A 20,916-nucleotide genomic window follows, 5' to 3' on the forward strand; every position below is an offset into this window, starting at 1 on the left:
CTTTGCGCTCTATACATCGCAAGTTTCGGCTATTGCTGTGTAGTCGTATAGTATAGCCGTGGATATAACTCAGGTCACTCGGAGCTGTTAAAGTCGTAAGGCGCGCCCTTTGCTAGGGTTGGGTAAATGTCGATTTATCGATACGATTTAAAGTTTACCGAGATTTTATTAATTTACTCGCTTTAATAAACTAGTCGAGCGATAATGTCATATTATTTCCAATCGATGTAAACTAATATTATAAATACGAAGGTAACTCTGTCTATCTGTTACTGTTTTATGGCTAAACCGAATTTGATGAAGTTTGTAATGATGCAATTGAATCCTAAGGAAGAACATAGGCTTTTATATCTAACCTTTTATAACCTTTTGTAGATCAACCCTTAAGACGAGAGCGAAGTGTCGGGCGTCTACTAGTATCGTAAATTTGGAAGTTAGTATGATCATCATGAAGTTTTAAATATTGTCAGTGCTACGATAACGGAATTAGTCTGTACTTAGACTTAGTTAACATCTGATCTCCCCCTTATCTAACGCAAGTATAGCTATACTGTTAACAATGTATTTGTATATTTATCGCCGTGCCTTGCTTTGGAGAATTCCTTCATCAAAGACATTGGAACCTAAAAAAAATAATCACATATATTTAAAATGTTAAAACATAGTAATACGTAAATAATATATACTAACGGGTCTCCTACGAAACTTCGCGTTTGTTCGAAAGACTTTTTAGGAATTTCGAAACCTATGACAGGTTTTGTTTTGATTTCATTTCGTTGTAAAATGCAAGTCACTCATCTACATTCGGCGCCAAAATTATGAGACCTTATTTAAATGAAATTTTTAATGTCAAATAGTAACATTAGTTCAGTTTAAATTAGAATTTGTCGATGACATTTTACTCTAATTTTGTTTACGTTTTTCATATTTTTTTTCTTATACAGCCATAGTAACCCTTCTCTAACCGGCTAGTAACATTTTTCTGCTCTCTAAAATTAATCTTTGTTAAATCGTAACAATTTAGTAAATTGCAATCAAGAATCCTTTTTATTTTTCTGCACATCTACGGCTGGAGCTCTTCAAAATGAGACCATAGTCGATTTTTATGTGCAGCTATCGTCCCATAATCACTGGGACAAAAATCGACTTACCCTATTAATATATAATACACTTATATATATAAATCAAATATTTAAACATTGACAATTTCACTATTTTTACTGACATCAGTCATACATTATAGATATATTCTTAAGCGTGTCCCATCACTACAGTTATTCGGGATTCACCGTGTCAAGGTGACTCGGCTCGCCCGCTGGAATTGTAGGCAATTTATAAATAAAATTATTATAAACGACGCGCCGTAGCGACCCCTGCTTTCGACGTGAAGAAGCGAATACATTGCGATGTCTCTTTAAAAGATGATTCTTGTAAATAACGAACGTCATTTATTTTTTTTAAATTTATAAATGTAGGCATACGACCTCAGCCACTCAGCCTGCATTGTGAATATCTAAGAATTCACTTCGTTTATCACCCGTGACAGCGATAAGCCATTTTGTTACGTGTATCATAATCTCGTTAGTGTGTGTAGATATAAAACGGATCCCGAGGTTCTGGATTCAAACCCCAGGTCAGACCGATATATCTCTTTTCAATCGAATTTGGCGTCTCATCGGATTATAAGAGTGACTGGAGAGTTCGCACACTGTGTTTGTGCACGGTAGTGCACATATTATAGTGCACTACTGTGCAGTACTGTGTTGGCTGGTCTCCTATGAGATTTTCCGGCGTAACATCGGTCAGTAAGACACCATATCATCATTATATAGTATAAAACAAAGTCGCTTCCCGCTGTCTGTCTGTCTAGGTATGCTTAGATCTTTAAAATTATGCAACGGATTTTGATGCGTTTTTTTTTAATCAATAGAGTGATTTAAGGGGAAGGTTTATATGTATAATACATCCATAATATAGTAGAGACTTATAAGTTTAAAGGTTTCTATATAAACACTTTTTTTTACTTACATTGCAAACGCTCGCTGAACCCTAAGAGATACATCAAAATTATGTACTACAGTAGCGTACACCTTACAAGAATCTACAAAAAATCAACAAAAAAACTGCAACTTGAATACGTACAAAAATAGTACATGTCTATCTGTCTATATTAAGTACTTTAATAAATTTAATATAGATAAGTATGGCCCTTAAAAATATTACAGATTAACATCGCTTGGACACAGCGGTTTGTGTTGTCTAATGACTGAAAAACGGTGAACGTTGTACATAAAAACATTCTGTAGTATATTTAGTATCATTGCACCCGAGCGAAGCCGGGGCCGGTCGCTAGTTCATATATGTAATGAAATGTTCTTTAATTAGATAATTTATATATATAGACAGAGCGGTCTCAAGCTATGCTGGGGCCCTTGGGCACTCACGAATTTGGGGCCTTTTTGGTAGATATTTACTACCATATACAAATAATTTGCTTATTATTGCTATTGCGACAATAGTCACTAGCCTTTTGATAAATATGTTAGTTATTTCTTACAAATATGGTTGATTCAAAAATATACACAGCAGTCAACGTGAGCACAAACGTGTGAAAGAAATTGTTGGTTTTTCGGGGCCCTCTCAGGATGGGGGCCCTGGGCACGTGCCCCGTGTGCCCTATGGTAAAGACGGTAATGTATCTAGATACAGTGTCGCACTACAAACGAACTAAAAGAAACGAGCCAAGTTCATCATCTCGGTGTGCGTGACGGCTACGCTCAACACACGCCGAATGTCATACTACTTTACTAGTGTGCGTATACTCAGTGGCCAACTATTGGACACTATTATTTTCGACGCGTTTGCTTTCAATTAAGCTGTTTGAACTGCAATATGTCTAATGGATTACGTTCCACTGCACACATCGTTAAGGTGTTAACATCGTTTGTGTTGCAATTAATTTGTTTAAATTTCCACGTAAAAATAGTTTTTTAATTAAAAGATAGTATCTTTACTTGATTACAATAAATTACTTTGTTAAATTACTTAAAAATTTGTTTAAAATAATGTTTCCGTCAAGGGTATTGGTAGACTTGATACCTCGACTGCCCTAAACAATAAAAGTAAACAACGAAAAATTTAATGATACTAAAAATAAATTAGGTTTTTTAGAGTGCGTTTGTTTTACATATTGTCAGTGCTACAATAACGGAATTGGACTATACTTAGACTTAGTTAACATCTGATCTCCCCCTTATCTAACTCAAGTATAGCTATACTGTTAACAATGTATTTGTATATTTATCGCCGTGCCTTGCTTTGGAGAATTCCTTCATCAATGACATTGGAACCTAAAAAAAATAATCACATATATTTAAAATGTTAAAACATAGTAATACATAAATAATATATACTAACGGGTCTCCTACGAAAATTTGCGTTTATTCGAAAGTCTTTTTAGGAATTTCGAAACCTATGACAGGTTTTGTTTTGATTTAATTTCGTTGTGAACCGCAAGTCACTCATCTACATTCGGCGCCAAAATTATGAGACCTTTTTTAATTGAAATTTTTAATATCAAATTGTATACATTGGTTCAGTTAGAATTAGAGTTTTTCGATAACAATTTACTTCAATTTTGTTTACGTTTTTCATTTTTAAAATTAGTGTAGTTTTTAAGCGTTGATGTGTGGATTAGATCGATTGAAAAAAAGCTCACTAACCAAGTCTTGCCACCCTCTAAAATTAGTTGTCACATGCGAGCCGTAGGCTAAGGAAAATCTGGTCAGTAGACGCACGGTATATGTGAAACAGCGATTCCAATAATGAAAGCGAATAAAATTAAAACACAGTTTCGTTAATAAAACAAATATATTTTCTTATTATTATAATAACATGAAAATATATAGCATAGTATACAGTACACGAGACAGCAGAGCGCGGGCGGAGAGACGTGACGGTATGAGAGAGCGTCGTGACGTTTGCCGGCACGGCACGCGAGCCGGTCTGTTCCACATTCAAATTCTTTTTTTTTTTAATTTCAGGGCCATAATTCTAACAAATACGGATGAAATAAAAGAACTAGAATTATCGAAATTCTTTAAAGATCAAGCTATCGTCGAAAATGAAAAGAAAAAGTGAGTATTGAATGTTAAAGATTGTTATCCTACAGTCACATCTGCGTGTTGAGCCGCTTATGTGAAACTTTTTCGTTCGCAAATATGGAATCGAAAGGTAAGGGAAAGCATCGTTGTGTAAAAAAAGTGTATTCCTGAAAATGACTTTTAGAAAAATTAGTTAAGTTGGTTTTTTGGCTTTAAATTTCCTTCATTGCCTTAATTTAGCACTGACGTCGAAGTGAAAACGACAGAAACAATTTTTAAGCCATTTTGAGTCGAAGTCGTGACACAATTTACCAATTTGTCTGTTTCATACATTTTGAAACGACATTCATTCTAGTGTCGTGTTAATTACATTGAAATTTGTGAAAAAAATTAATATATATCTGTTCGGAGCCATTATGAGGTATTTACCGTATAGATATTTTACTTTTTTTATATTCTTGCAGACCAAAGAGAAAACAGAAATCGGAAACGTCAGAAGAATCGTTAAACAACATTCACCATACAACTGACGACTCAGGTATTTGACATCACCGGGTCCGGCGCGAGAGCCCGAAGCGGAGCCCTAAGCATCGAGACAAGAAAAGAGATAAAAAGAAAAAGAAACGGGACACAAGTGACAGTTCAGACACATCTAGTTGAAACATTAAAAAAATATATATTGGGTTTTAAATAATTATTGACAAAACAACGGACCATGTTCTGACATATTTTGCATTTGAATTTGTCAAAGGTCAACAAACTCATTTGTCAAGGTGAAGCGTCGCTGTCACCGAATTAAGTGTTGCTATTAAACAATTGAATAATAATATAATTATGCAATTGTTTTTTAAAAATATCTTCTATCGTATAAATAATTTAATGTGCTTTTAATGTTAACGAATAAAATATATTTATTGTATAAATAGGGTAAGAAAAATCCGAAATCTTATTGAATTTAAATCATAATTCTGTTATGGCAGTTAATGTTATATATATATATATATCCTATTCCAATGGAAAAAGGAAAAAAGATAAACAAAGCTTAGATTTACGTATTTCACGCGATTTGCTAATAAATCAGCGATATTGTGCACTACTAAAAGTATATGATTAAAGTATCTTTATTTATAATACAACACTATTGGACTTAACTACTTATTTCCACTTTAATTTTAATATAGACATTAAAAATTTAATTTAAATAATGTTTCGTAATTTTAGTGATTTGCAGTTTACAATGAAATTATAGAAAAAAAATATATCTTTTGAATAAACGCGAAGTTTAGCGGTCGACTAGTCCATAATGAATATCATAGACTATTGAAGCTCTCGACCAATGACATCGCGTCAATTCGATGTCAAATTTTGTTTATTTAGCTTTTGTCCTCTTGTCGTTGGAATATAGATACTAATAAGTCGCATAGACAATGACTACTTTTTAGCTAGTTATTTATATTCCTAACAGTTTTAAATTTGTTGTACAGTTAATTTAAAAAAAGCAGCATTATAAATATATTAATAATTGATGTTAAATATATTGTTGGCTCTGAATATGTATATATATATGAACGCTTATAATACATATTTATTATTAATTGGTACATTAGTATGTGTCGAAGTTAACACAATTATTATGCTACTGCCTGACCTACGTAATATTAAAATTATTCCTTTTTTTTATATCGGCCTCACTACACACCCTTAAAACCGGAGCACGATAATACTAAGTATTGGTGTTTGGTGGTACATCTGATGGTAGATGGTACCCAAACGGGCATTAATCCCTACCAAGATTTATTTATAAACTCGAAACATGAGTTGACGTATGATTATTATAATTTAGAAATAAATGTAGATGTCAAATCTATACATCGTAGTCTTTGTTAATGGATGCTGACGAGCTTAGAGTATACATTAGCAAGCTATAAAGCAAATTTAATTACAAGTGCCTTTAAGAATACATGTTATAAAGATGTTATATTTGTTTGTTTGTGTTTAGAGGGAACCAACGATATAATTATATATTTTTTTGATACTGGTAGAATGCTACATTATATGTATATCAAACGTTAGCCGAACTGCCACAAATTCGTGTGCCTTTAAAAACAGAAGAAGTTAATAAGATTTATTCGATTCAAAATAACTTGTAATTTAAAATCGTTCGCTGCGAAACGGACTTTCGGCTATAACAATGAAATTTTTAACACGGCGGTTAAAATTATCAAATTCAAATCTACAATGGCGGCAATTCTTCTAACAAATTGTCATTTTATTGTAATCGAATCACAACGTCAAAGGAACCCGTTCATCCGTTTTTCTGTTCTAACACATCGATGTGTGATTCGGTCGAAGTTGGATCGAAATTAGTGGCGCTATCGACAGACTATCAATAGTTAAGGTGTTAGCGATATTATCGATAGTCGATATCCTGAATTGTTTTCGAGGTCGACTGTCGATAGTCAAACTATCGATACTTCTGCAACGCTGATCGAAATACAATCGGGAACGTGTCATAACTATTACGGGTAGAAATGGATTGTTCCACAATAAACTTACGAATCAACCATCTTTATATCACTCATTTTAACATACCAATACAATATAAATATATATTGTAAACTAAATAAATTTTATATAATAAATATGTAATTTTATTTAATAATAAATTGCACACGTGCGAATCTGGGCGGGTCGCTAGTATATAGTATTTATAATTGTATCCTCTGTAAATATTGTTAGTGACTGTGTAACGTCTGAACGACTTCATTTGGGTTTATAATCACAAAAAATATTTGTTTCGTTAAGACGATCGTTATAAACAAATACACGGCGAATAAATAAAAGGAATGTTTATAGACGAAAAATATTTTTATTTACGGTATAATTATATTAGTATATAAGTAATAAATAAATAATAAAAATAAATAATAAAAATAAATAAATAAATAGAATCGTACTAAATAATAATACTGAAAATATTTACTTGTCTGTATAAATAATTCGTTTGTGCACATTTATAAATGTAATATGTCAAAACTCGTGAAAAAAAAGTTACCATGGTATATGTCTATCTCTTAGGGATAATTATTTTTAATCTTTTCACGACAAATAATGGATTATTTTCGAAGCGATTTTAAACAATACAGCATAAATCCTTATCTTTGGACTTTTTGGAAGAACCCTTTAAGGTGTACAATACTGTAGTACATTATTTTGATCTATCTCGTAGGGTTGAACCAGCGTTTGCAATGTAAGCGCAAAAAATGTCTTCATTTACGACATCACTTCAGAAACCTCTAAAATTATCAGTGTTTCTCTACTATATTGTGCATGCATTATACATATAAACCTTCCGCTTGAATCAATATATCTATTAAAAAAAACCGCATCAAAATCCGTTGTGTAATTTTAAAGATCTAAGCATACACAGGGACAGACAGCGGTAAGCGACTTTGTTTTATACTATGTAATGATGATAATCTTATTAATCGACTTTTGTAATAATGTCTGACAGATATGATTGACGTCATGTGTATTCCAGTGCTTTTTAAGATATTGTTGTGTATTTTATAGATAATTTTTATAATAAAGATTTGTATGTTAAATGTTAAATTATCAATGTTGATGTATGTACCTAATAAAAAATAATTAGAAAATATGAATTGTTACGTGTATTGTGTTATTATAATAAGTGTTTTATAATAATATAGATTTTTAATTAAAAATCTTAGTGTTATTTTCTTTACAAAAAAAAAAATACATATATTTTATAAAGATTTACGTTAAAGAATTTATTTACGGAAGGATCATGTTTTTTTGTTACGATTGAGAAAATAAAAAATTACTATTAGTTTATTCAATCAAATATTTTTTTTTATAATTTTTTTTTTAACCTTGTGAAAGGTACTGCAATATACAGCCCCGAATGAAATATATTAATTAAAATTTCGTCTACCATCTGACAAGTTGGTCATCTGATTAAGATACTTCCCAGTCTTTTAATGTTGTTAAAGAGTATATTCAGATGAAGAATGAATGAAGTAATAATAAAAAAACAATAGTGATTAATATATTTTTAATTTAATTTGAAGGCTTAAATAAATTAGAATTTAAAACTTATTATTAAAAATAAATTATTTAATACTAAACAATAATATCGAAATATCATTATTTATCTTTAGGAATATCGGAGCCATATTTGTAATAGAAATGGCGCCAAAAGTACGCCCGCTCCGGTGTTAACGGCGCCACGTATTGAGGTTCTAGATTGATGGCCAAATGGTGGTATGGCAACCACTCACCATTGCTAGGATCTGGTGTGGGTGAACTGTGGAAAAAAAAAGTTTTTAAGGCATGAGCTCAACTATATACGGCTTTACCTATAAATAATGCAATAGATAAAGTCTGGTCATGTCTGTTCAATCACAAAGGCTCTCCACACTAAATTATCGGCGTACATTAATAAATATTTGTTTTTTGTGTGTTTTTATTCTTACATTTATCATCTTACGCACACTAAGACATACTATAAGCACAACTGTACGCCGATGGGCGATAATCTTTTAATAAACGATAAAATTATCGTAAGAGGTGTAGGTGTTTTTTGGTAAGTGAGCAGTGCTATAATTTTTAAGGGGCGATTAGATATACAATGCTGTCTTCTTCTTTCAAATGTCAAATCTATGATCACAGAGACAGAGAGAGAGAGAGAGAATTACTGTTTAAGTAAGTAGTCGCTAAGCAACATTTATAATTTAAGGCTGATAGTGTTTATATATAATATAAGCATTGGGAACCAGCTAAACACTCCGTTTGAAGAGCTAACCACGACGCTGTTCCAATACGAATTGGGACTAAAACACATGGAACTTAATACGATGCATGTAGGTTTCTTAACGATGGTTTCCTTCACCGCAGAGCACATTACAAATTAAGGACATGAAAATTTAATGATGCTTGTTAAGATGCACGTGTTTTATTCACTGGGCTATGTCCGCTTTTACCCTCTCCATGCCTTACCTTAGAATATAAAAAACGTATAGATTTATGAGGCTGAGGACTTAAAAAGGGAAATATCAATATTATATAACTAGTAATACGCAGTGGCGGATTCAGCGGGAGGATTTCTAAAAGGCTCGTTTCCCTCCCAAAAGCATTTCAGTTCTTCGTGACAAATCATAAAGTGAACTTGATAATTATTAATCTAATTAAAATATTTATCTAATGAAATGAAATGTGTGCTTTTAAGGGTTTACTTTGCCAAAACTCTAAGGAGGTCAAGCTCTCGCAAATGATTTTCTGGATCCGCCACTGGTAATATGTATATTTCTCTTACCCAAACTTCGCGAAGTTCGTCCACATCATTGTCATAAATGTGACAATCCTCGCATCGTTTTCATCCATGGGTAATGGCATTCGTTCCAGCTCGAAGATGTAAAACAGTTCATCTCTATTAGCTGTTGCAGCCAAACTGCTATTAGTCAACAGTCTCCCCAGGTTTCTATTACCGATGTAACTGAATATATATTGGTATACTGGCATGCCAGAACTATTGGCGTATAGGTCAGAGAATAATGATATCGGACCGACGTACGAGAAATCAGTGTTCAAGTTTATAATACCCCCCACTAACGCTTCGTCTGATGTTGTATTTGCGAAGAAGGTCTCTTTGATGGTGTTTCGGAATTCCTCTCTTTCATCAAAAGGCACGATTAAACTTCTCTGGTCTAGAGCTGAATAATCCTCGTTCTTTATCCTGTCCATTTGGCTCGTTATTGTGTAGTAATCCAGTGTACTTGTCAATCCTTCAACCGTGTTTATACCAATGATTATTGGCACAGGATTGAAGCACTTGTGCTTCTTGCCAGTCGTGAGGATATTGTACGGTGAATCTGTCAGGAACGGCTCCTCATCGTCGAATATCTTCTCAACAGTTGGTAAGAATACCGACTTCGCGTTCATTTGTTTCCCAATCGCTTCTTCGACTTCTGTGATTGGGGTTTCAGTGTAAATTTTCAGGAGTTCCTTCGTATTTTTAGTTTTTACTCCCAGTGATTTTGCAACTTGTCTCGCGGTCGCCAATGGTTGTGCGTCGAACGCCTGAGGCGCGAAGGGCGTGCCGCTCTCCGATATTATTCTATGAAAGAGACCCTTTGTGGTATCCGTCATGGTAAGGTATATAGCTGCTAAACCTCCACTACCTTGACCAAAAACTGTTACATTATCAGGGTCTCCATTAAAGTTGGCAATATTCTCATTGATCCATCTCAAAGCCGCTCTGATGTCCTTCAAGCCAGCGTTTCCGGGGGCTTCTGGTAAGTCCAAATTAAGGAACCCGTATGCGTTCAGCCTGTAGTTCAAGGTAACAACGATAACACTGTGGCTAACTAAATAATCTGCCCCGTAAAATGCGGCGGAACCAGAACCGACTCCGAAGTCTCCACCGTGGATGAACACCATGACCGGGAAGGTTGCATTGATAAATGATGGAGCATATATGTTCAAAACGAGGCAGTCCTCAGTGTCACTGGGAGCGGCTAGGGGGTCGTGAGTTGGGAATTGGGGACAGATGACGTTCGGATTATTCGCTTTGTATATACCTGAGAATTTCGGTGGTGGGGATGGGGCCTGAAAATAATAATAAAAAATTATAATAAATAACATTAGAAAAAATACTTAATTCAGACCATTGTCTTATTTAACCTCTTACCAGTTTTCTATTTTAAATATAATTATAAAATATTGAACTCTTCAAAAGTTAACGAATAGTTAATAAATTTCCGTCAACTTAAGAAAATTTCTACTTGGCCAGACTCGGAAATTTAGCTTAGGTCTCGAGATATACAGCCTTATAAGTCAGACCAATGTAGCAAAAAAAAATATATCTACTTACTCGAAACTTATTTGGGACGCCATATCTAATACCAAGATATTCATAATAGAATCCATTATTTGTTAAATATCCTTCAACTTTTCCTTGTTTTGTATTCACAATTTTGGTACTTTCGAACGAAAAAGTTACGCCGATAATGGCGGCAAAAGTGATAAATGTACTTATTGTACCCATCCCTTGAGTATAACTCAAAAATATGAATTAATTAAAAATAAAGAACGCTTATATAATGAAAATTAACCAATTTTTCAGTTACGGTCGATAAAAATATTTAAATTTTATTTTCAACCTTATTGCTATGATTTTAAGAATTATACTTTTTTTTAACTGTCATTGATTCGTTTTAAGCCTATTATGTAAAGAAAGTACGTGATGTTTACCTTATCTGATAGCTAAAGATCATTGATTACTTTTAAACAAAAGAATATTAAGTAATCGCTTTATGCAATGTATTAGTCAATTGTTAGTGATACAAACGGCTTGTGATTCATTATTTTATCATTTCCAGTTCCTTTGACAAATTTTGCAATATTTCGGAAAATCGGAAATTTTATAATATTTTTTATATATTAGATATCGTTTAAAAATGATGAAATAAACGCACAAATATTTGTGAACGTGTATGTATTTTAATTGATAAATTTTGTACTATTGTGATTAATACTAGAAAACTAAAAAAGTTCAACCAATATATGAAATCAATACAAATTATACTTCTTGTGAAATAAGTATATATGACGTACTTGTAATGATACTCTACCTATTTTTAATTATTGTATTTATTTATATAATTATGTAAATAATAATAAATTTAAACATACAACATTTAAAACAAAAGTGAAAGTAGACTTATTTCTGAACGCACTTTGCCAAACTTAAATTTTTTGACGTTTCTCAAATAATTTCTCTAAGTTGTTTTATTTTTCATAAGATATAATAACCACTAATGTTTTTATTAATAATCAATATTCTAAAACAGAATCAACAATACAAATAACTTAAGAGTTCAGTTTACAAGTCGATTTATAACTTGTCTACGTGTTTACAATCAGCAACGATAAACACGAACGCAGAAGGTTTTTAATATTACCATCAGAAGACTAAAAAGGCTCAGTGATGAATAAAAAACCGGTCAGAACCGGTCCGAGGATTCGGATAACGAGACCAGCTAATAGAAAGAAGGAAGAACCACAAAAACAGGACGATAGGAGCTACATTTACAGCTGTCAATATTGTCGTTTAAAATTCACACAGAACAGTCATTTCTGTCGCCACATGACGTCCAACCACCAGGCTCAGCAGCGAGAAGCAACGTTCGAGTGTAATGATTGTCAGATTGTCTTTAACAGAAAGAGTAACCTGGATCTCCACTGCCAGACTCAACACCAACGAAAAAGTAAGTCGAAGTGCGAATCTTGCGCTATAACATTCAAATCGCGCTATTGTTTACGTCGACACATGAAACTGAAGCAGATTTTAGCAGAGAATTCGTGTTTGAAGTGTCAAAAGAAGTACACAAGTAAGGATGATTTATTAAAACATATAAGCAACAAGCACATGAATAAAAATGCCACATTCGAGTGCGATCACTGCTCTCTAAAGTTCAAAGCAAAACAATCCCTCTTGACTCATTTAAACCGCATACATAAGAGATTATGATTATTATAGTAATTTTTTTTTCTATTTATAATTAGAATTTAATGTTTTATTTAAAATTTAACACACTAGGGTATTTGATTGTATTATTTTCGTTCATAAAACCGTTGTCTGTATTACCTTTGTCCATGTATTACAAATTAAAAAAAAACAATAATCCAAAGAGTAAAAATACATAGAAATTATTTAGAAGTATAACTGTTATTTAAAACATCAATGAATGTATCGTGGTTCAATTAAAAAGTCTTTAATAGTTGGGTGCTTACTTTTTTTTTCAAATTATTATTCTTTAGGGAACAAACTCGTAACAAAAATAGTATATTAACATTATTTAGCTAGTCCTGGGAACACTAAGGGTTTATATACAACTTTCATATTGAAGAACAAATTTAAAATAGAAAACTCTTGTTTTTTCCATCTAGAAGTTAAAATTTTCTGCTCTACGATAATACTTTGTTTCTTACTACGTATATACTAATTCTGTAAAATATAATATAATTTACAGAAGTACGTCATGTTACCAATAATAACCAATATCTTTAATATTTTAATAAATGGGGAGACATTGTATATTTGTAATGTCTAAAAACAACTATGTTCATATTATAGTATCTTCCAATGACAAGAGGATGAAAGTCAAATAAACAACATTTGACATCGAATTGATGCAATATCATTGGTCGACAGCTTTAATAATCGGTGATATTTAGATTTGGCTGTGTGAGAAAATAGCTTTTTGAACATGACGATACTGTTTTCGGAATGAAGTAAGATCAGTGTATGGTTAAGTGTAATAGGTGTTATTATAAATGAAGATATATTAATCAGGAACCGTTTGTAGTGCACAAAATAGCTGGATAATTTGCAAACCGCATGAAATATGTAAATCAAAGTTTTGTATATCTTTATTCCTTCTTCAGTTGGAACAGACTATATGTTAAACTTATACTAGAACATGCAGCACATATCGGAAGAGGTTTATGTATTATATCATGAGCAAATTAGCTGTCTTCACAATTTCCATGCATTAAGTTTAGTCTTTGTGTGTAACAAACATGAATTTCATGTTTTTTATAATTTGTTTTATTAGTGATGAGATGGATATCATGTATATTGTAAAAAATGCACTTCAAATAGCCTCCAATCTATCCCGAGTTATAAATATTCATACAAGTCGAAGATATGTTACCAGGGCATCAGAAAGTTACAGAAACTCTTTGGATATTGTTTTTTTAACTTACAAAACACTTTCTTAAACTGTTCTAAGCTCGCAATATGTATCGAATACCCTATGAAATTAATTTTAAACTATGTGCTATATGTGAAATATTCTCAAATTAACAATAATTTATTAATTAAATAAGCAATTTCGAATTATATAGTTTTTCTACAAAATTATTGTTAGGGTAAAAACTTTGAGATAGAATTGTCCGTCTTTTAGTATTTAAAATTTTAAACTTCTTAAATAAAGGCTGAAAACAAGTCATACAACTAATATCACAAATAATAATCACAATTGTATTGTATCATGAGATTTTGTTTCACAGTGTGAGACTCTTCATACCAAGATCAGTGTCCTATGCATTCTGTGAGACTTTTGCTTACGACCTTGTGGTACATAAGACACTCCATACCAAGACTTGTGTAAATTGTCTCTTATGAGACCTCACACGAGTTTATGAACTCCTGGTAAATAATAATGTCAATCTAATTTATCTTTAAGTTAACTGTCTTGTCTAGTGGACTTAAATGGCTGAAGCGTTCGAGGTTCATGTAAAAATCAATAATTTCTTAGTAGTAGTGGTAATATGCAATGTTTACACTCGAGTGCTACTGAAAAATGGTCATGTACCTTAATTCTAAGTGTATGATTTGATGTCCTATCGATTTATGAGAGATAAGACAGACACTTTTGAACTTTAATAAAAAATGGCTGCTGCAGCTGAAATCGGGCAGAACATTTTTAATACCCTAAATAATTAAATGATATTTATTAGAACACAAATATGATTAGCTTTAAGAGCACATCTTTATAAGACTAAAAAATATTGACATCTCTTTCTTGTGTATTGGGTGTTAAAGGATAGCAATAGCGAGAACTACCCATATTATCGTTCGCTCTGTTTCGAGAGTTTTCAATTTCATTCAACTTAAAGACTGTTTAAAAACTACGAGATTTTATTTTGATTTAATACCGCTCTAAATTAAGAAGACGTTTTAAATCAGCTTAAGTCTTTGAGGGGGTCACATTTATTAAAATTAAAAGGGTTGGTGTCAAATAGAAGTCCCCTAATCTTATTTTATAGTTGATTATATTTATGGTTGTCTCTAGATGAAATTAACTCGACCAAGTTTATTAGCAACTTTACGAAATAAGATTTCGAATTTACTAAAATTTAATAAATTCCTTATTGTTTTATTAAATTTATGGAAATTTTAGACGGTTTTCAATTTGACGTATATTAGTTTGGGACGGCTTGTGACCCCTATGACCTTTCGGACTGCGATAGGTTTAAGGAGTCTACGAAACAGATCAGCCTATGCAGCCCGGTGACATTTTTTAAGTTTGCTATGTGTAGCAAACTTCAGGCAAATATTTAAATTCGTTTATTTTTGGGAGCAATTATACAATTATAGAAATGTTTTGAATCACATTTTACAATTCATTTGAAAGGGGTTTCTAGGCTTTTTTAAGGTCCATTTCCCTCTACAACTACAATATGGTGGGTGATTAAATTTTAAGTTACTCAAATGTATTTTGTTTGAACGTATTTACTAACATTTTAACTTAATTAATGCTTAAAGTTTACTTAAGTTTAACGTTGTACTTATTGTTAGTTAAGCAATCCAATTTTTTCTCTAGACAAGCGATCCTCGATCACTTAAAAGACATTACGGTTGATGTATACCCGTCTCTTTCTGACAACAATGATTTCTCATCACGGTAAGTTTTCACTTTCGTGTCCAAATGGAACAACAGCGTCTAGAGATGAAATGTGTGCCTTATCTACTTTGTCGAAGCGAAACTTCTTCGGCCGCACTGAAAAATATATTAGATGCTTTCGTCTCGCTACAGAGATGGAAGATTTGAATGTACGCCAGAGCAAATGAGTACAATCTGTCAAAGAAGTTTCGCTTCTTCAACGAGATTTTATTTTATTACTTAAAATTTAGTTTTAAATTGTGAATATTAATATTATTTTGGTAATAACCTCGAATGTATTCTCAAAGTAATAATTGTGTTGAGTGAGCCTGTGTAATTAATAGAACATATAAAGTGGTGCTACTGTGTATGTTGAAGACGCATTGGAAACATAGATATTCTAAGTATGCTGATAGAGAATTGTAATTGACATGCAATTTTGAATCGCTCTAATGTTCACATTTATAATAGTTTTTAAAATTAATTATTATTGCGTAAACAATTTCTTAATTTCATTCGACATTTGAAAAAAAGCCAGGAACTTAACAGCCCAAATCAATAATGTTTACGTTTAGCTTCAGAAAAGGATCAAAACCAAAATCAAAAGCTTTATTTTTTAATAATTTCTAATTAAAAATTGAACTAGTAATATAAACACATTTTTATAAAACACGCCTTTATAAACAGAATATCTTGTCTATGCTGTTAACCGTTGAGGTGTATTTTCGTCTGGAGAAAATTGTAGATGTCGAAACCGGCTATGCTTACAATAAAAAAAAAAGATAAAAGGAAGTGCTTTTAACTAACAACAATAAAATTGCAAGTTTAATAAAGAATGACATCTGTGGTTTCGACAACATTATGTCCTGTCAAATCATTTTGACAGATCAAGAATAATATTAGTGCGGGTATGTCTATTGTCTGTTAAAGTAAATGTATTTGTGACTGGTGGCTCTTGAATCGATCATTTAATTATATTAAGTGCTATATGCTTATGAATTTAGTTTTATTTGTTATTTAATTAACTTAATTTATTTGTATATTTTCAAATAAAATTATTATAAATGTGTTGATGTTTTATTTACGGTTTAAGAATTAGTAATCGAAGTATTTTTGTTCGTTTGCCTTTAAATAAGCCATTCATCCGATTGTGATGAGATTTGGGTGAATTTTCCGTCATGGGGGTACCTTCAATATAAAAACGGGACGGATAACTATTCTGTAGATACTAATATTATAAATGCGAAAGTAACTCTGTTTGTCTGTTGCTCTTTCACGGCCAAGCCACTGAACCGAATTTGATGTAATTTAGTATGAAACTATCAAGCTTCGAAGGACATATGCAACTTTTTTGACTCACGCTTAAAACGCGAGCGAAGTTGGGCGACAAATAGAAATAAATAAATAGGTTATTTTTTCATAAGCATTAAATAAAATTCTTATATGATTATATTTAAGGTCTTCAATGTAAACATATAAGAATAATCTATTTGACAATACGAAAAATAAAGTGTCAATTATTGTAATCAGTACATATTATGTTTAAAAATGGTTATTTATTAACGAAAGTTGAAAATAATAATTAATTTATTAAAAGGAAATCATAAATAAAAATGCATTTTTTTTAATGTTTGTCACGTGACACAAAACGCTCCTGATTGGTCGTACTTATGATGACGTCACTTGCTTGTTAACCTCGCTTGCCTAGTGTATTTGGATTATGTGTGCCACAGATTACAATACGTGACGTCACCGACCCCATTGCAGCGACATATTGTCAAAGTAGCGTTTTCGCGCGCTATTTAAATATGGAATTTTTATTTTGATATTTTTCAGCAAATATGTATTAGAAATAAAAAAAATTACTTTCACCGGGTTCCTTAACCTACTAAATAATATAAAATGGATTTTAAAAACCAGTCAAATAGCCTATTTTAATACTGTACGCAATATTTGTTTTTTCTTTATGACAGCGGGTAAACGAGCAGGAAGCTGGCCTGATTCAAGTTTGTCACGGAATTCTAACAAGTTTGATCGACCAATGAAGATCAGTTAACAAAAAGTCTTAATAGCAAAAAAAAAAAAATTGAGCATCCCTGCCAACTTAAGTGCACTGCGGGCATATTATGGTTAGAGCGTAGCAACTGTTGCTATCAAATATCTGTTGCGGATTGATAAATGTTGCAGTCGATAAATCAGTATTATGGACTATTATATTACTGCATAGGTCATTACATTGCCCACTGCTGGGCTAAGGCCTCCTCTCTTTTTTGAGGAGAAGGTTAGGAGCATATTCAACCACGCTGCTCCAATGCGAGTTGGTTGACACACATGTGGCAGAATTTCGTTGAAATTAGACAGACGCAGGTGATGTGATATGCTCTGATCGTAATAGACCCCTGTTCGTCACAGGATCGCTTGCGGATGTTCGTCTATGCGGGTCTTCAATTCTTACTAAGTACTCAGTACTAGTAGCTAATGGGTACTGAGAATCCCCCCTAGTCTAGGGTAAAGGTGTGCTCTTTTCTACCCATTGATAAATAGTACCTATTGTAACGCCACGCTATAATTCTAAGCCGAGCCGAGTCGAACCGAGCCCAGCCAAGCCAAAGTCAAACCTATGCGACGACAGTTATTGCTGGAACTGTCCACCAAGCATGCCTGTGCCTATTAGTGACGTCACATCCAATTATCCAGTAAGTGGAATTGAATATCCGAATCATTGTTTTCGGAACGTCATTGGCTAGCTTAGACAAGAGAGACTGTTGCCATGGCAACTGAAATAAAAAAAAAAAGAAAAACAAGGGATGTCATGATAGCAACGGGTGGAACTCCGACTTTAATAAAAGTAAAAAAACTATAATACTGTTTAATTAGCTAATTTAATGTTAGGATCGAAATATTGAATCTCTAAAAAACCAATACATTCAGATATAAAAATATTACATATGATATCAAAATTTACAATTTCGCTCTTAAGGTTTGAGATACTATATAGCTATCATTTGAAACAATTAACTGAACTCTAACTAAATATTTTAATTTCTAGTCTGCATTGCACCATTTTCAATATTTTTTACAATAATTAATTTTAAAAAATCAAAAAGTGTCCATTGATGGACAGACTCTTCTGAATTTTGTAGATTTCGACTCTTGCACAGTAATCTTTAAAATTCGACGAGATATTTTTTAAATTGTGAAGTTAACGTATTTTCTTCAATTTGTGATTTTTATAGTTCAATTGACAGAACTGTTCTTAGTTAAGAATTGTAGAGCTAAGCTCGATGCGACTAGAATTGTTTTTTAACTTCGAGCTACTATACATTTTTAGTTGGAATAATATTAATAAAACACGAAAAATGTTTGCAATGGGTACTTTATTTACGAATCCACAATCATTTCAAACGTGCCTAAATAAGTTAATTATCTCATTTTTAAATTTTAATTATTTTACAAATGTACATTATTTATTTAAATTACAATTTGTACAAATGCTAGCGAAGACTATACTTATTGGTCTAAAAGTATTGTGCGGATCAACATAATTTAAACATCTTTAACTTTTCAAGTTGATACTTGATGCGAACGATAGGCTTTTTATCCATTGATTAACAAACTTTAATGAAGGAAAAAACGTGGTTCACAATTCAATAGTTTTTTTTGTTTGTCAAAAATTTATAAGCCTGGTTGGAAAAATCTTTGGAATATAATTTATATTTTATCATAACCCAGTTTTGATGTGGGTTTGGGATGGGAATATTAGATTTTGGTTTTTAAATAGTACATATCATTTGATGAAGTTTTTTTTATTTAACATTGTTCTATATTCAAATACATTGTTGTTAAAACCTTTTTCGATGATTTTTAATCATGTTTGTTCAGCCAGTTAAACTGAACCGTTGCATACTGTTGGTGTAACATTACAATCTAAAACTCACATTTAATTACATTGAAAATTTCTTTAATTACAGATTTGGCAGAATTTATTTCTGTCAGATCTGTAATTATGTGTCACTCTGTTCACATCATCAACACTGCAAATCAAATTATACTCACATGATAAATAGTGATTTAAGTTCTTTTTTTTCACAAAAATGTAACCAAAACATTAATTATAAAAAAAATCGATTTAATCAAATATAATAGAGTAACAGCTTGTCTATATAGCTGGGCTAAGATGTCCATTTTGGAGAAAGTATGTCACTTTATTCTTTTATTTTTAAATTTGTTTTTGGTCAAAGGACTTGCAATGCCAACTGATTGTAAGTGGTCACTATGACAGTATATATTGTTACTGTTTTATTGATATTCTTACTTTAAGTGATATTAATCATTCCTCATATCAATCTGCCACCTACTTTGGGTACTAATTTGTCTCTTGTGCCTGTTACACTGACTCGCTCACCCTACTGTAAATATACATTAGAATATCAGAAGAGCAAATGGTTTGACAACTATTAGGCAGATAGATGGGCTTGTACAAATCTCTAGCCGGTAAATATGCAGGTCGAAGAAATTGTCATGAATTATCATAAAATAGACTAATTATCTCTGTTTTCTGAGACTATGCGATTAATTCAAATGGAGCCACTTAATCATCTTGCCCTTTGAGGTGTTATTTATTGCTCTTAAACATATATTCCATTGTTAAAGCTTGTATTGTATTGTTAAAGATTTTTTAATTTTTATTTATCTTAACATGGCTTTTTCTTCAAGACTTTTCCAGTAAAATTTAATTAATACAACATTTCAAAGTTACCTAATTTCTATATACTCTTGATATCACAAAAAAAAATTATGAAAATGACAATAAAAATAATTAAAGTTAAAAATAAATAGTGCAAAAAGCTTTGTACCAAAATGGTACTGTCTTTATTCTACCTAAGACTGAAAAAAAAAGCTTATGTCTATATAGTTTATTGAGCAGTCCAATTAGAAACGTAGTCTGGACTAAAGGCCAATGTGAATAGGCGGAGATGAGATTCTAACTTTTATTAATAAATTAAAATAAAGCTCATTTGTGGTTTTTTTTTTAAATTATTTACAGATATGATGGTGGTGGATTAATGTAAAAAACCTTTTTTCGTACAGATTATATTAAAATAGAGAGACATCCTGTCAGACAATAAAAAAAACTAATATTTTTTTAATCGCTTTTGTTATCCTGTAATTTAACTATTTTCCCATTTTGAAATTCGATCCTATGTTTTTCACGACAATGTCTAACAACGTGGTCCTTTCTTTTGAACTGTTGACTGCAAACCGGACAGACAGTGTACTGATTAAGATGCAGCGTTTTGATATGACGGAGCATGTGGTCCCGTCGTTTGAACGGCTTCTTA

General features: G+C 31.9%; 2 protein-coding genes across 2 annotated transcripts; one reads left to right on the forward strand and one right to left on the reverse strand.

Moving 5' to 3' along the window:
* Positions 1 to 8,161: 8,161 nt before the first annotated feature.
* LOC113400605 (juvenile hormone esterase-like) lies at positions 8,162 to 11,206 on the reverse strand. The gene is made up of 3 exons (XM_026640251.2): positions 10,996 to 11,206; positions 9,439 to 10,730; positions 8,162 to 8,430 (listed from the first exon to the last, which is right to left on the reverse strand). Exons 1-3 carry the CDS (start codon positions 11,167 to 11,169, stop codon positions 8,271 to 8,273), a joined length of 1,626 nt encoding a protein of 541 aa, XP_026496036.2. The 5' UTR covers positions 11,170 to 11,206; the 3' UTR covers positions 8,162 to 8,270.
* A 643-nt stretch (positions 11,207 to 11,849) lies between these two features.
* On the forward strand, positions 11,850 to 12,775 carry LOC113400594 (PR domain zinc finger protein 5-like). Its single transcript, XM_026640240.2, has one exon. It carries the CDS (start codon positions 12,112 to 12,114, stop codon positions 12,652 to 12,654), a length of 543 nt encoding a protein of 180 aa, XP_026496025.1. The 5' UTR covers positions 11,850 to 12,111; the 3' UTR covers positions 12,655 to 12,775.
* Positions 12,776 to 20,916: the final 8,141 nt, after the last annotated feature.

This window comes from Vanessa tameamea, chromosome 31, assembly GCF_037043105.1.
Source record: "Vanessa tameamea isolate UH-Manoa-2023 chromosome 31, ilVanTame1 primary haplotype, whole genome shotgun sequence".
NCBI lineage: Eukaryota > Metazoa > Arthropoda > Insecta > Lepidoptera > Nymphalidae > Vanessa > Vanessa tameamea.

Bases quoted from the DNA above. Each gene is read 5' to 3' on its own strand.
- LOC113400605 (XM_026640251.2), bottom strand. From the start codon at position 11,169: ATGGGTACAATAAGTACATTTATCACTTTTGCCGCCATTATCGGCGTA. The intron at 10,731-10,995 runs GTAAGTAGATAT...TATTATTTTCAG, and splicing joins GCGTCCCAAATAAGTTTCGA to GCCCCATCCCCACCACCGAA. The intron at 8,431-9,438 runs GTAAGAGAAATA...TTTTTTCCACAG, and splicing joins ACGAACTTCGCGAAGTTTGG to TTCACCCACACCAGATCCTA.
- LOC113400594 (XM_026640240.2), top strand. From the start codon at position 12,112: ATGAATAAAAAACCGGTCAGAACCGGTCCGAGGATTCGGATAACGAGA.